The following is a 14,927-nucleotide window of genomic DNA, read 5'->3' on the forward strand; positions in this document are numbered from 1 at the left end:
CCTGCACTTGAACATCACAATGTGGAAGAACAAACTAAGATTGCACAAAAAGAAGTTGAAGTTCATGTTACCACTGAGCAAGAAACTATTCACACTAAGACTCAGTTGATAGTTGAAGAGACTCAAGAAGATCTTGCTAACAATGAACAAGGTCAACCAGAAGAAATTCAAAATGATTCATCTATCGACTTAGCCACACAAGTTGTTGACACATTGGATACCAGAGCAGATCAAGATGTTTTCCATGAAGCCATTAAACGTCCAAGTATCATTGTTCAAGAAGTTCTTCGAGATGTTGAGACTTTGGGTGACTCATCTGCCACTAGGAAAGTGAAGACCAAGAAGAGAAAAAGAACTGGAGAAATACAAGCCGAGAAAAAGCATGATCAATCCTAATTCTCTAGTTTTTAGGAATTCCTGAGACTTGGATTTCTCAATCTTAGAACTGAATAGGACACCACACTTTTACTTTGTTTGACTACAATTGCTGAATATCCTTTAAATTTTAAATGCATTTTTGCTTCAGTTTATCTTTTTGTATTCTATTCTTAGTCTTATGTCACATATTTCCTGTTCCTGGCGTGTATATTTTTGGGTAGGTGCACTTTCTCAGGGAGAGCTATTGTTATTGTTTTGCTGATGACAAAAGAGGGAGAAATTTTGATTACTCTCCATCCTTGCTATTTTGTTTCATCATTGGTTTGTCATTGACAAAAAGGGGGAGAATGTTAACCGATTTATTGTAAAATCCTTTGCTTTGATGATGAAAAAATCAATGATGAATGAACTAATGATATTTAAAAGTGTGCAGAAATGAATCATCAAAGTCTTGTTCACCAGAATCATAATCTTCTGGTTCTAGATAAGGTCCAATGTCTTCAAACATATATGGACTTGGTAGGAGGTAGGACTTATATGAGCTGCAATCTTCTCTCTAGTTATAATTAAACAGATGTTCCAACACTTTTGCAGATAATGGATGAGAAGGTTCACCTTTTTTTGGTTCCCATGAGTACTGCCATTGGAATTGTTTCCATGGGAATGTCAATTCCCTTAGTTTTGAACATATCTAGTCCAAATTGCATCCATTTCGCTTGGTATGCGAACAGAGTTTCCACAATGTTTGTCTGTGACCGATCATGTACAGTGACATGTCATGAATGTGGGACAAATGCATTGTTCCCCATATCACCCTGGACATTACTTTGATTAATATAATCAGGGGAATTGCCAAATCATTGTAAGATCTGTTGTAAATTCAGACTGTTGGTCTAGTTCACCTCCATTGTGAGTTAATGTCACACTAAAATAGATATGCAAATAGTCTTGAAAAATTAAAGGATAGGATAATGTGATATTTTCTGAAAAGCTGTCGAAAAAGGTAAAGGAATTCTTTGGGTAGGCAATAGAAAGAGTTTTGAGGGAATGCGGATAAGAGAAAGGAAGAAATAACCTGGATTATAATGAAATTGAGAGACTATTCCCTTCTTGAAAATAGGTGCTTCCAAAAATCTTTGCACGTGATAATAACTTCTAAGGGCTTGACGCTTTTCCATTACGACTACTTGGTGTGCTTCAGGGAGAAGTTTTATTCTTTCTGCCAAATCATCATATTGAGAGTGGCTGGAATGTGATGACTAACCAAATGCATTTACCAAGGGAAGGACACGTGGATGAGATGGCAACCAGAAGAGAAAATTGTCTTTCCCTTTAATATGCTTGATTTTAAATTTTCGTTGAGAAAACAATTTTATCCATTAGCAGTTACACACACATATGTGTACATCCACACATACACATACACAAATTTATATGCATATGTGTGTGGATGTACATATATATATATATATACTTACATACATACATACACAAACACACACATGCAATCTGAGTGTTAAATATGGACAAAAATCATTAAGTAAATAAAATTTACTTCATAATATTTTATGCTTGTGATTCATAATTCTTGTACGCAATATTTTTTTTTAATGTTGATTTTTTTTAATTTAAAAATGGTAATTGGATTGTATATTGTTATCTCTGAATTCCATATGTTTCTATTGTTTTTGAATTTGATTTTAGTGAAATATTAATTATACCCTTTGGTTATCGGGATGCTCATTTATTTATCAAACTCACGAGGGTTCGAATCTGAGATTAGTATTGATATATCTTACTGAGTCAATCTATTCCTTACCTATTAACATGCTTAACACTTCGCTAAGTATGCCATCATAACTAGTTCTTATAATATAACATGAACTGGTAGAAAAAGTATGCTTTGAAATTTCAAGAGATGATAGAAGCCGTATTGTACTAAACATGATTTTAAACATGGATCAGACTGAGGGTCGAGCTAGTTAAATGGTTGATTGATCTGTCGTGTGGTCCAGTCAAGTCCTCAAACCTAAAATGAAAGAAAACCACCCTATCCTAGCTCAACCCGCCGGTTCAACCATTAAATTGTTGAATTAAAATGATTTTAGATGAACCAGCCGGTTTATTACTCTTAATGTAATAATTAAGGCCAACAACTTCAAATTTAGTCAAATCTCGTCATCAAGCGATGATTAGCATTAAACGACAACCAATTACGTACGATCTCAAGTTCTCTTCAATTCGCTCAATAAAGCATGCATTGATTCCTCACATATAGTTTCCTTTTCTACTCTTTCTTTTCAACAAGTTACTTATACGGTGCATTTTGAATTGTTAGCATATTCTTCTCTTTGAAATTCTTTTTTATCTTTTTCATAGTTTAGATATGTATTTTATATCTTTAATATTTTTAAATAATTGTTATATCACAAGTCAATAACGATTGCCTCAACAATTGAACCACTGACCCTAAACTTAATAACTTTTTTAGATCCATGAGCAAGCTGGGTTTCAAAACCTTAATAGTTTTAAAAGTCTATTCTAACTTGCGCGTCATACTATGAAAGATGCATGTGAATTAGTATCATACTTACTATTTATTTACATATGTTTCTTAAATATTTGCTCAAATTACTACCATATTTATTTGTTTATCAATATTAAGGGACACGAGAAACGGAACACGCTAGATTTCATGTTCAACAACATAAGTAGGATAATCTTATATCCAACAGGAACGAAAGTCAGACTTGTTTCATAGCATACGCGTTATCTGGATTTGAATAGATCAACGTTAATTTCGTTGATAGAGAGTCTATTTTCATTCTATCATTATCCATTGACTATATATCCCTATCCAAGTGAAGAATTTAGGAATGCCTTTCTTGTTAGTTGGATGGACCTTTTTTGTATTTGAGGTTGTCAAATAATTGAATTTCATTTTTGGACTTGAATTAATCCACGAGGGAGCTTCTCGAATTACTTGGGATTGATCAAGTTGATACCTCACTGCCTGCCTTTTTGGGGAAGTACTGACATTGCCACCAGCAAAGAATGTTGAACTGATCATACACCTGGCACATAACTCAATGTGGTGCTGAAAAATATTGCTGTATTGTTTTGGATTCAAATCCATGCCTATCTCTTAATCCAAACGGTACAAAATAGGCAACATGATAATCAAAACTTAAGTAGTAGCATTTACTAAGAAACCGAAGGCACTAATTTAATTGCCTTGGAAAGATGCATACCCCAGAAAGAAAAGACATAGCAAAAAATCGCATTTTTGAAGTTTCAAAATCAGGCACATTAAAGACGCACATACTAGACTTATTCTTCTTTGTGCAGAAATTGATGAAAAAGACTTAGTAATCATCAGGGTTGTCATCGAAGTAAGCCTCAAGAGCCTTGAAGACTCCAGCAGCCTTGTCTTTACGAGACATGATATCCTCTTCGTTTATCTTGGCGTCACCCTTGGTGTAGTATGTGCTGCTGGTTATGGTAATGGATCCTCCGTCAGCTGAGGGTAGGATTTTAATCACGAAAGTAATTTTCTCAATCACATCCTCCAAAACATCTCCTTCGATAATGGTATATTTGATGACAAAATTCTCCTCGTCAAGCTCATCAACATGGGTCTTCATGCTCTTGTACTGGCTACCTGCGTATATAAAATTTTGTTACCAATTGCATCTTTTTGCGATGCTAGGCCAAAAGGAAAGGGGAAAAAAATTATAGGTTTTAGGAATTAGGGGTCCCAGAACTAACGGAGCACAGCGGGCCCGGCCCCCCTTAAGTTCTAGATATTTATATTTTCTCCCTCTAAAAGTTTAAGTATATAAAAAATTTTCTATGTATTTTAAATTATTTGCCTCTCTCTCCAAAAACTTTCTAAAAAATTTTGTGTTGATTCCAAAATTTATATGTACATGTATTTCGTTTTCTCAAACTAAAATTTCTAATTCTATTCCTAGAGGTCCTATGTTCTAATCACCGTACTTTCTTTCTATTCTTACATCCCACCTCTTTCATACTAAAAAAAATTACAAAAAAAGGTCATAGTAGGGCGGCAGATGTTCAACTCACAAACAACAGTCATCCCGGTTTTGTAATATTTCAAAAGAAATTTATTAATTATGTTAATTACAAAAAAGACCCATAATATTTTTCCATGTCCTCCAACCTCCACCTCTTTCCCGACTCTCTGCCACAACCATCCCCTGCTGTTAGTTTCTGCCCCTCTTATTTCGTCCTCTGTCATCCCTTGCCAAGGCCTCTCCGCCGCCGCTGCCTCCTTCCCATTTCCATTCTGTATTAGTCACCATATTTTCTATAACTCCACAGCTTTAAAAGAGCCATTTCTTTCTTCTCTCCCCATCCATTCAACATGCCTAGGGGACTGAGATGATCAAATAAACAGCTCAATTCATTCCCACAAATTCATTCCCATAAATCGCCACCTTCCCTGCATCTCACTACTCCCCCATCCCGCAACTAGGCCCACCATCCATCCCCCTTATTTCTTCTACTTCAAAATTTGCAAAATTTCCCCATCTTCCGCTTTGGTAATTATTCCACGTCTCTCATTGGCTTTGAACATATTCGAGATTCAACTTTTTTGGCACTTAAGAATTTCCTGGATCTAAATATATATGATAATGCATTAAAAATTGATACTATTCATATTAATAAGACGCGTGCATTTAGATAATGATGGCTAGACCAGGAAGGTACTGACCTTCGCCAAAATGGGTGACTTTGATGGTTCCAGCTCCACCATCACCTTGGAGGATTTCGACACTCTTGAAGGCCTGAGGCAAGATATTAGGAATGAGGTTGTCAAAATCAACGATGAAAGTCTTGAAAAGCTTTGCTGGTGGGATTGAGGTGATAACCTCATGATCGTAAGTGACAACACCCATGATATCTTAGAGAATTTGAAGGGAAAAATTGACCAGAAAAAGAAGAGATTAATTTAAGCCTGAAAGTTGCGTACAAAGATGCTTTGATGGACGATGGTTTGAGAAGTTGGGGGCTGTATTAATAGAGTGAAACTTTCAAGGTCTCCCGGTGAAAACCGGTATTATAATGTTTAGTCATATTCCATCTTTGTGTCAAGGTCATCCATTCTGGATCATATACGTTGACCGAAGCAGTCAAAATTAATTAACCTCATACCATTCTGGTGTGCCGATGCCTTGGCACTGGATATGGTTGGTGGAATTATTTGACTATGCCTGTTGGGATTTGTCAGCAATTTCAGATGTCAAAAACCTTTTTTTTAATCCATTACAACCTAATTCTATGCAGGAAGCAAGGTCGAAAGATGACATCCGGTTTAATCTTTGTCCTTTAGGAAGAACCAGAACTTGAGTTAGCAGGCGATTTTGATGACTTAACCAAAGCTTCCTTGATAGGCAATGAAAATAATCAAAAGAAATTGTGGAGATAGACTTTTTTGACTAAATTCTTACCATATAAAAGGGAAAATTACAAAAAGATAGGCTGCAGATGGGGGCATTTCTAGACACTCCGGTGAATTTGTTGGCCATACGTATGCATATTGTTATTAGGGGAAAAAAGAAAATGAAAAACGAAGAAGAGGTCAAAATCGAACTAACAAGACTCTCCAAAAGATGAACGCATCACTTTTAACTTTTAGTTGCTAAACTTCTATACGATAGTTAAATAAGACGATCTTTATGATCTTGTTGACAAATTTGTCTCCTCCGCTGGTAATTCTTGAAAGTTTTGGATGAAAAAACTTCGAATAGAATATTCTTCACAACATCAATCTTGAACTCAAGGACAATTTACCTTGTCTTCATCAGTTACTTTTCTTTTCTTTTGTTAGAATAATTTCTTGAATTATCTAAGAAATGGGTCGAGCTTTGAAAAAAGTTATATATCGATTGAATTACTAACAAGCCACTCTTTAAGAACTTGAAAAAATTTTGTAATAGGCATATAACATTAAGTAACTGTTTAAAATTTGTAACAGAAATATAATACTCCCTCTATCCCAATTATTTGGTCATATTTCAGGAATTCAACTTTTTAAGAATAGTGGCTTACTATAATATTTGTGCTTCTTTTTTCACTTTTGCCTCCACAAATTCAAATTTTGAATTTGAATAGTAACATACTTATGATTAGAATGATGGATTATATTGAAAAGAGAAACTAGAAAATATTTTAATTTTTTTAACAGGACAAATATTTTAGAACATTTTAAAATAGAAAGTATGACATTTTAAACGGGACGAAAGAAGTCTTCGTTACCATTATTCTGGAGTTGGACCGAAATTCTATGACTTTCTAATACTTGTATTGGTAGGAAATTATGGCCACCAACGTATGAAAGATTGTCCACTGTATCCACAAAGACGGGTGCCCTTTCCCCACTGATACAGAAATATGTCTTCCAAGTTTTTTCTTATTGTGCACGTCGATATTGACCGCCAACCCTGTATTGCGATCCCGCAGTGACTTTCTTGGAAGGGTAGGAAGTTGGTAGGATCTAGGCCTTTTCCATTTGAGATTTTGTACAATTTCGTCTGGTTGTGAAAATGGCACAATTTTGATATAAATTAATTTATCTTTTTTGGGATAATTTCAGAAACCTCCTCTGAGGTTTCTGACAATTTCACTGAGCTCCCATAAGGTTTGAAAAATTACACATACCTCCCTTGTCATTTAAAATGATAATTTTAACCTTAAATATTTTAATGAAATTCTCTTATTTGGTATGCTTATACTTAGAATGAGTTTTAAAATTATTTTTTCATTCTTTTTCCTTCTTATTCCTTTTTTAAAATTTTTTGCCAATAAAACTGTAAACTACCACTATTGCCTCTAGGTTTCTATTATAACTAAATGTTGAACTAGTGATTTTTTTTGACAAGTTAATTTTATATGTAATCCAATGTTTTTGCTTATCTTTGTTTCTATTTTTTGGTATTAAAATTAATAATAAATAAAAAAGAAATGGCCTAAAAGTACTACTAAATTATAATAATCCCACTACTCCAAAAATTTATAAACTCTAAATGAATTATTTCAACATTTTCTTTTCTATCTTATAAATCTAAATCCATAATAAATACCATCAAAAATATCATATCATAGTAATAAAATTATTATTATGGTTGTTTATTAAATAGTAGATATGGACATGAAAAAATTGGCACCTCTTCCTTATAATTATACTAAATAATCTTATAATTGTATAGGGAAATAAATTAAAACTCATTCCACAAGGGCATTTTTGGGTATTCATTTAAAAATTGTCCAAGTCAATATTATTTTAAGATTTTGTTACTAATATTATCAAATCGAGGGAGGTAAGTGTAATTTTTCAAATCTTAGGGGAGCTCTGTGAAATTGTCAGAAACCTCAGGGGAGGTTTCTGAAATTATCCAATATTTTTTATATAATAGCGAGTTTTAAATCAATTCAATTATAATTCATATTTATATCAAACTTATATCAGTTTATACAATTGTATAGAACTAAAACTGAAGAAACCCATTTCCGAATTGGCTATATACGTTTAAAGTCTCCATCCATTTAACAAATAAACAAAGCCTACCTATACCAGGTTATTCTTATGCACGACGTAGGACAAAAGAGACTAAAGATCCATCCTTCGTCCTAAAAGAAACACTTAGGACTGACCGCAAAAGATCTATTTGTTGTGGATAGCTGAGACCAAAAGGTACTCTATTTTTTTCTTCTTCTTCTTTCTGGTATAAAGGGGAAGTGGTCGGACCCTTTTAACATGCAACAGAAACGTGGGGATGCAACCCCAAGTAGACCAAAAGGTGCTTTAACCTACCAATGAAAACATTCAACAAAACGTGGGGAGGCAACCCCAAATAGACCAAAAGGTACTTTAACTTACTAATGAATAATTCAACATTTCACGAACCTCTCATGCATTTTTTTTTTTTTTTTTTTGCTTAAATTTAGTACATGAAGGATAAAATTGAAGAAGTAGTGGCCGGAGAAGGAGAATTGAACTCAAGATATCCAATTTCTAAAGTCTATACTTACTCTTTATGCACTCAACCATCATAATCACCTAACTCATGCTCAAAAGCCTTTCCATTCCAAATTTATATTTAAAATCATGCAATGTGTCAATTTATGTAGAATAAAATTGTGTTATATTGGAGAATTATAATTTTTTTGAATTTTTATTAGTAGTTAGTCAATTATGTACCATAATTTTTTTTGAAACAATTATACCAAATTCATACCACATATACGTTAAAAAAAATTTCCCTAATTCACTATTTTTTTTGTTATTCATAAAATTTTTTTTAGTATAAATGGAAGGACTCGAATCTGAGATCTCTCACTCACACTCCGTCCCCCAAACCATCCAACCATATCTCTCCCTTGGTTATTCATAACTTAAATCTCCTTACTACGTATAATTCTATTTTAAAAAATTTTCCCTAATTCACTATTTTTTGGTTATTCATAACTTGTTTTTTTAGTGTAAGTGGTAGGATTCGAATCTGAGACTTCTCACTTACACTCCATTCCTGTACCATCCAACAAATCTCTCTCCCTTGGTTATTCATAACTTAAATCTCCTTACTACGTATAATTCTACATCAACCTGTGGGGCTTATTACAGTGTGATAGGAATTGCTAATATGGATTCATATGAATTTACCAAAATTATTCAAACATGGCATTTACTGTTTTTATTTTTCCCCTTTTTTTTGTTTGTGAAACAAGACAGAACACATCTATGCTAAAAGCGAAGGAAAAGCCCAACTAAGTCACATGGAGGCTGGAAAGAGAAAATCCACGTCCAGATCAGTTTAATGCACTTCTGTGCACTTTTTTGCACACAGAGAAGCGCTATGGTTCCCCATTTAGTGCAAGAACTGGCCACTGGCGCAAAGCCAGTGATTCGGACACGAGTTTTTTGCGCCAGTGATTCGGACATGAGTTTTCCTACACTTGCAAAACCCACACAGTTGTTCTTATCATATTTGGAATAGTATTTCACTATTGTTATAAACTTAGTTTGTAACGCCTTGCAGAAGCACGAGGTTGCATGTATTTCAAACATTAGGAGTAAAACTTTAGAGCCAATTTAATTCAATTAAAATCTAAATGATGCAGTAGTGAAAGCGTAAATTTTGGATTCGTTTCATGAACGAAATCCATAGAAGAACAAATGGTTGAATCATGTTCAAACCTCTAAACACGAATAAGATATCCAATGATAACCAGAGAAAAGTTTCAATAATTGGAATAACTAATCAAAGTTTCATTGATATCCATAGGCTATAATGAGTCCAACTCTAAAAGAATACAAAAACATATGTAAAACCCTAAACGAACAAAACTACGTTGTTCGCCTAGGATGATGTTTAGCAATGTTTGGCTCTATGTCAGGCCTTATGAGGGATTCTATGTTGGGTACTCGACTCGGCTTAACTCAATTTTATTCATGATATTTTTTCTTTCGCCACACAATTACAATCCTTATTCATAAAATTAATAAGAAACTAATAAAAATACTACTAAAACTACTATTAAATATATTATGACTACCCAATTATTCAATCTAATCAACCTTCTAGGCAGCCCCATTGATATGGAATGATGGATTAAAGAATCAAAGATTCCTTGAACAGTATCAGACTCTGTCACTTAACAAGAACTCGCTCTTGAGTTCCATAGAGAATTCCAACACAAGCACAGGATAATAAACTGATGATCTTCTCATGAATCTTGTAAGGCTCGAACAACAATATGAACTCCAATGCCTGTTCACAAACAAAAGAAGTTGCACACAATCCCAAGGAAACGTCGAACCCAACAATTTCCCCATCTTCCATCGCCAAGACAAATTTCATTAATTTTTCCCAATCAATAAGGAGCTGTACATGTGTGGCCTGGATAGAAGAAATCTCGACAGGAGAAGATTTACCAACAATAATTTTTTTCAGTAAGAATAATAATTTCTTGACTTGAGAAACCAACCATTGAATTATTGGACAACAAATCTATCGGGGATAGAGGTGTTGGTGCCTCTTCTGCGAAAATTTCTTCCACTTCCATGTTTGCAAATTCTTTCAATATCACATGGTCTATGATTGCTGCATCGATCTCAACTTGGGGCTTATCAGTGGGGAAAGATGGAACAAACATGGCCTCTTCACCATTAGGGTAAACGTACGAACTCATCCTCCTCAAACATAGCCTGCAGTACTTTTGATTCAGGTTTTACTACAACGGGTGCTATTGTGGTTGGATGGATCTGATGTTGCTGTTGAGTGATCCAATCTCGATTCTCATAGACTAGACAACTATGAAAACTTAAGGGAGAAACTGCATGAACATTAGGTGATATAGGCAACCCTAGGGGAAGACCCTCCTAGAACCTCCCAACCTTGTAATTATCAGAGTTGGATCTTTTCTCCCAACAGAAATTGAACTCGATTGTTCTCATGAACTCAAGACCTCTGACACACAAAGGTAATCAGCAACCTTAAGCAAATAAGGATGGATGAAGCGACACCACGATTAGGGAACAAGCTAATCGATAAAGTCTGATTTGAATCCTAAGCTATGAACTCAAGAATTCAAGAGTAAGTTCGATTAAGAACTTGAAGGAAAAATTCCTCACGATTTCTGGTTGTAATCATCTGTCTTTTACTCTTACAAGAGGTGCCTTTTTATAGGCTAAAACTAGGGCAAAATCCAGCCCACATAAACCTGGAAGAGATTCGGTCCGCATAAAAGAGCTTAAAGAGCTAGCTCTTTAAGGCTTTCCGATAAGGCCCAATAAGTAATAAAATACTCAACGCCTAACAACTACTAAACGGGACAGTCTTAAAACAACTACCAACTAAGCTAACAAGTATGAGATCACTCCTTTACTTCAAACGTACAAGTGAACAAAGTAACTTCATGGTCCATCAAATCTTCAAACTTAACTTGCTCCTTGCTTGTATGGTGAATGATCAAGGCTCGTAAAGCTTCCTTCACCTTCTTGGTTCTTGATCTTGTCATCGGACCACCAATGTTGATCAAAGGGTCCTTGACCCAAGGTTGAAGTTGTTGCACACCCGTATCCGCATCATTCCCTCTTTCCTCGAAAAGATTCGTCCTCGAATCTTCAAAGTCTCCTCTTGAAAGTGAGTTGTCCGCAAATCGATGGTGCGCTTAAAGGACAACAGTGTTGGAAGTAGACGAATGACTACGAGCCATGTTGCATGTCGTTTGGTAAGCTTCGGGAAGCGCTCAAACAAGGACATGCGCCAAGGTAGGAAAGAGCTTGTGTAAGGCGTGTGAAAATCCCAAGTGGCAATCCAAAACTCTCTAATTAGCCTTTGGTCATGAAGCTTCACATTGACACCTTGATTGTGCAAAGGTGTAAAATCCAGCACTAGTTGACATTGATTTGAATCATCTTGCATGGATAAATTGGGAGCAACTTGTTGCATGGATGAGACACTAAACAACTCGTGGAGGACAGCTTTGGGATCTTGCGTGACACACAATTTCTCATCTTCCAACATATAAGGTAGCAAACAATTGAATTCCACCTCATGAGGGTTACTCGAACTAGCACAAGTTGAAGCTGACAAATTGAGCACTTGGCCACCAGCTTTTGGCTGTGTGAATAAGCATGAAAGATCACCACCTTTAGTTGGAATAAGCACAAAATCAGGTTGTAAGTCTTTAATCAAAACTGAAAAATTTTGGACAACTTTACAACCTACAAAAACAAAATAACCTTCAACTTGAAACAAATTAGAAATTGGGTAAAGAAGTAATGGTACATCATCAACTAAATGGTAAGAAGGTATAGAACAAGTTTTAAATGTGAATACTCCCTTTGCCACTTCATTATTCCTTCCACCAATTGATTCAACTTGAGAAGGCATTGCTAGCCTTTTACACTTTTCTTCAAAATCTGGATAAGAAATACAAGTGTTAGGATGAAAATTATACTCAAAAGAAGGTAAAGATGATGAATGACCCATAGGTAGCAAATGAGAGTCAAATTTCGGAATTCTCCCTTCATTGTGGATTTGACGTGATTCCCCTTTGGTATGGACAGATTTGAATTGAAATTGTTCCATGAGATGATTCCAAATAGATTCAATTCCTAAAAGACAAACTCCATGGAAACTAGTGAATTGTACAAGTGACTTTGGAATGGAGCATGGCATGACTAACTTCACTTGACTTTGCTTAATCTGCACAAATGAAGAAACACTAAATAAAGCAAAAGTAAGTTCGTTAGAAAAATAATAAGCCCTCACATTTTTTCTCAAAATCGTCTCACTTTCTCTCTTTTTTTCCTTTTTACCACTCATCTCATCAGATTTTTCCATCTCTTTATCTAGTTTAACGCCCTCAATTGTTTTCTCATCATCAACCTCCTCAACAAATGGTTCAATAGGATGAGATACTCCTTTGTTGGGAATAGGGTCAGCTATCTCCTTCTTAGAAAACTCACTTTGATAGCATCCATTTGACTCCATTTGTTTTTGGTGTAGAAGACGTTGATATGTCTCCCAAAATGACTCCGCATGAGGTGGTTCAACTCTAAGTTTAGTCTTAGAAAATGCTGAATGAACCTTCTTATCACCTCTTGCATAAACTGGCTTTAAAGAGGTAGATTGCATGGAACCCCTCCTCTTGAGAGATTCATTTTCTTGCTTGAGTTTATGTTCGTTCTCTCGATTGTACAAGTCCGTGGTATAATGGAAGGGTACAAATCGTTTCCTCATCACTTGCTTCATTTCAGTCCAAGTGGCAATCGGTTGTTCCCTATTTCTCCTTCTTGTGGCACATACTTGCTCCCACCAAATAGATGCATAATCTTGAAATTCAATAGCTGCAAGTTTCACCTTTTTCTCTTCGGAGTAATTGTGGACTTCAAACACTTGCTCAACTCTCCTAACCCAATCTAAATAAGCTTCAGGATCATTTTTCCCATGAAAGGTAGGCATCTTAGTCTTGATGGAACCAAGATTGTCATCGGTTCTCCTAGGTCGGTCTCGGCCTTCCCTCGCTTCCCTGTGGCTTTTCCTTGATCGGAATGAGGTGTTAGAATGATACCCCTCATCATCCGCATCATGCTCAACACTCTGAGCACTTGAAGCCCTATTGGGAATATCTCCAGTACCTCGCATCTCAATGGCAGCCACCCTGTCGGATAGTTGTGTCACCACAAATTCAAGCCTCCCCGCTTGTTTTTGGAGAGTTTGGAGCACCAATTTGAGTGACACGTCGGTCTCAGACGGCTCGGCCATGTTCCCCTCTTGAGACATATTGTCAAACCTGCAAAACAAATGTATCCTAGTCTACCTTGCAAAGCACTCGTGTATCACTCAAGAAAACACACTCACTCTCAATTTTCCTTCTCGAAGTTCTTAAAACAACTCAAACTCTAAAAAATTCCAGAATTAATTACCCTATAAGCAAGTAATAAGACACAAATCAGAATTTTGTAAATCCTAGAAAAACTCTACCCGAAGCTGGAACTTTTATTTTTTTTGAGCTGCTGTTTTGCTGAGTTTCTGGTCAGTATTTTGGAGGATAAGTGGTGATTTTGGGATGTTCAAATAATGCAAGAACCAGTCCTCAAATTTCAGGGAAATCGGCTCGCAAAGACTAGCTCAACCGATTTTAGAAACCCAAGAATTTAAAGGCGGTGTGGCTAAGGTGTTTGTGGCGGTTTAGGTTTGGTTTTGGAAACTGATTTTGGGGTGCTTGGGGTCTGGTTAGGTAGTTTGAGGTCGTTGAAATTCAATTAAGATTGGAAACTCAAGAATTGAAAACCAATCAAGATTTGGAGACTCAAGTTTTTTTGGGAAACCAATCAAGATTTGGAGACTAATCAAGAATTGGAGACCAATCAAGAATTGGAGACTCAAGTTTTTTTGGGAAACCAATCAAGATTTGGAGACTAATCAAGAATTGGAGACCAATCAAGAATTGGAAACTCAAGATTTGGGAAACTTGATTTCCTTTGTGTGAGAGCCAATTCCTTCTCTTCTTCCTTTTTTTTTTTCTCTTTCATTTTTTTTTCTTTTTTTTCGGCTCTTCAAGGAACACAAATTCAGATCACACCAACAAGTTCAAGAAAACGGATGAAAGGTTATGCCAATTCCAAGAAAACCCTAGTTCTTGGTTTATTGTTCAAGAATTTTCAAAACAAGACTTGGTGGTCCAAGAACTTCAAGAATTTGTTCAAGAAACACAAGAATTTTCCCAAATTACGTTGTGGTGTTTAGGGTTTGCAAGAACAACAACCAATACTCAAGAAATAGGCAAAACAGAATTTCAGCAAAACTCAAAAGAAAATTCCAGCAATACTCTAGCAACTTGGACACTAAAACAATATAAGGTACGTGACTCTTTTTTTTTTTTTTTCTTTAAACCCTAACAACCCAAACACAAGTATAACAAATCCAAGAACTTGGACAGAAAACACAAAAAGACAACACCCAAACAGTTTTTTTGTTTTTTACTCGGATGAACAGTAACATGAACAGTACGCT

At 35.5% G+C, this 14,927-nt stretch overlaps 1 protein-coding gene across 1 annotated transcript; it reads right to left on the reverse strand.

Annotated features, from left to right (window-relative positions):
- Positions 1 to 3,460: 3,460 nt before the first annotated feature.
- On the reverse strand, positions 3,461 to 5,398 carry LOC113766826 (major allergen Pru ar 1-like). The gene is made up of 2 exons (XM_027310985.1): positions 5,117 to 5,398; positions 3,461 to 4,039 (listed from the first exon to the last, which is right to left on the reverse strand). Exons 1-2 carry the CDS (start codon positions 5,298 to 5,300, stop codon positions 3,744 to 3,746), a joined length of 480 nt encoding a protein of 159 aa, XP_027166786.1. The 5' UTR covers positions 5,301 to 5,398; the 3' UTR covers positions 3,461 to 3,743.
- Positions 5,399 to 14,927: the final 9,529 nt, after the last annotated feature.

The sequence above is a fragment of the Coffea eugenioides genome, chromosome 3, assembly GCF_003713205.1.
Source record: "Coffea eugenioides isolate CCC68of chromosome 3, Ceug_1.0, whole genome shotgun sequence".
Classification (NCBI taxonomy): Eukaryota; Viridiplantae; Streptophyta; class Magnoliopsida; order Gentianales; family Rubiaceae; genus Coffea; species Coffea eugenioides.

What these genes read in the sequence shown, in the direction of transcription:
- LOC113766826 (XM_027310985.1), bottom strand. Translation starts at nt 5,300, where the DNA reads ATGGGTGTTGTCACTTACGATCATGAGGTTATCACCTCAATCCCACCA. An exon ending in AGTCACCCATTTTGGCGAAG is followed by an intron (nt 4,040 to 5,116) that starts GTCAGTACCTTC and finishes TTATATACGCAG; the next exon opens with GTAGCCAGTACAAGAGCATG.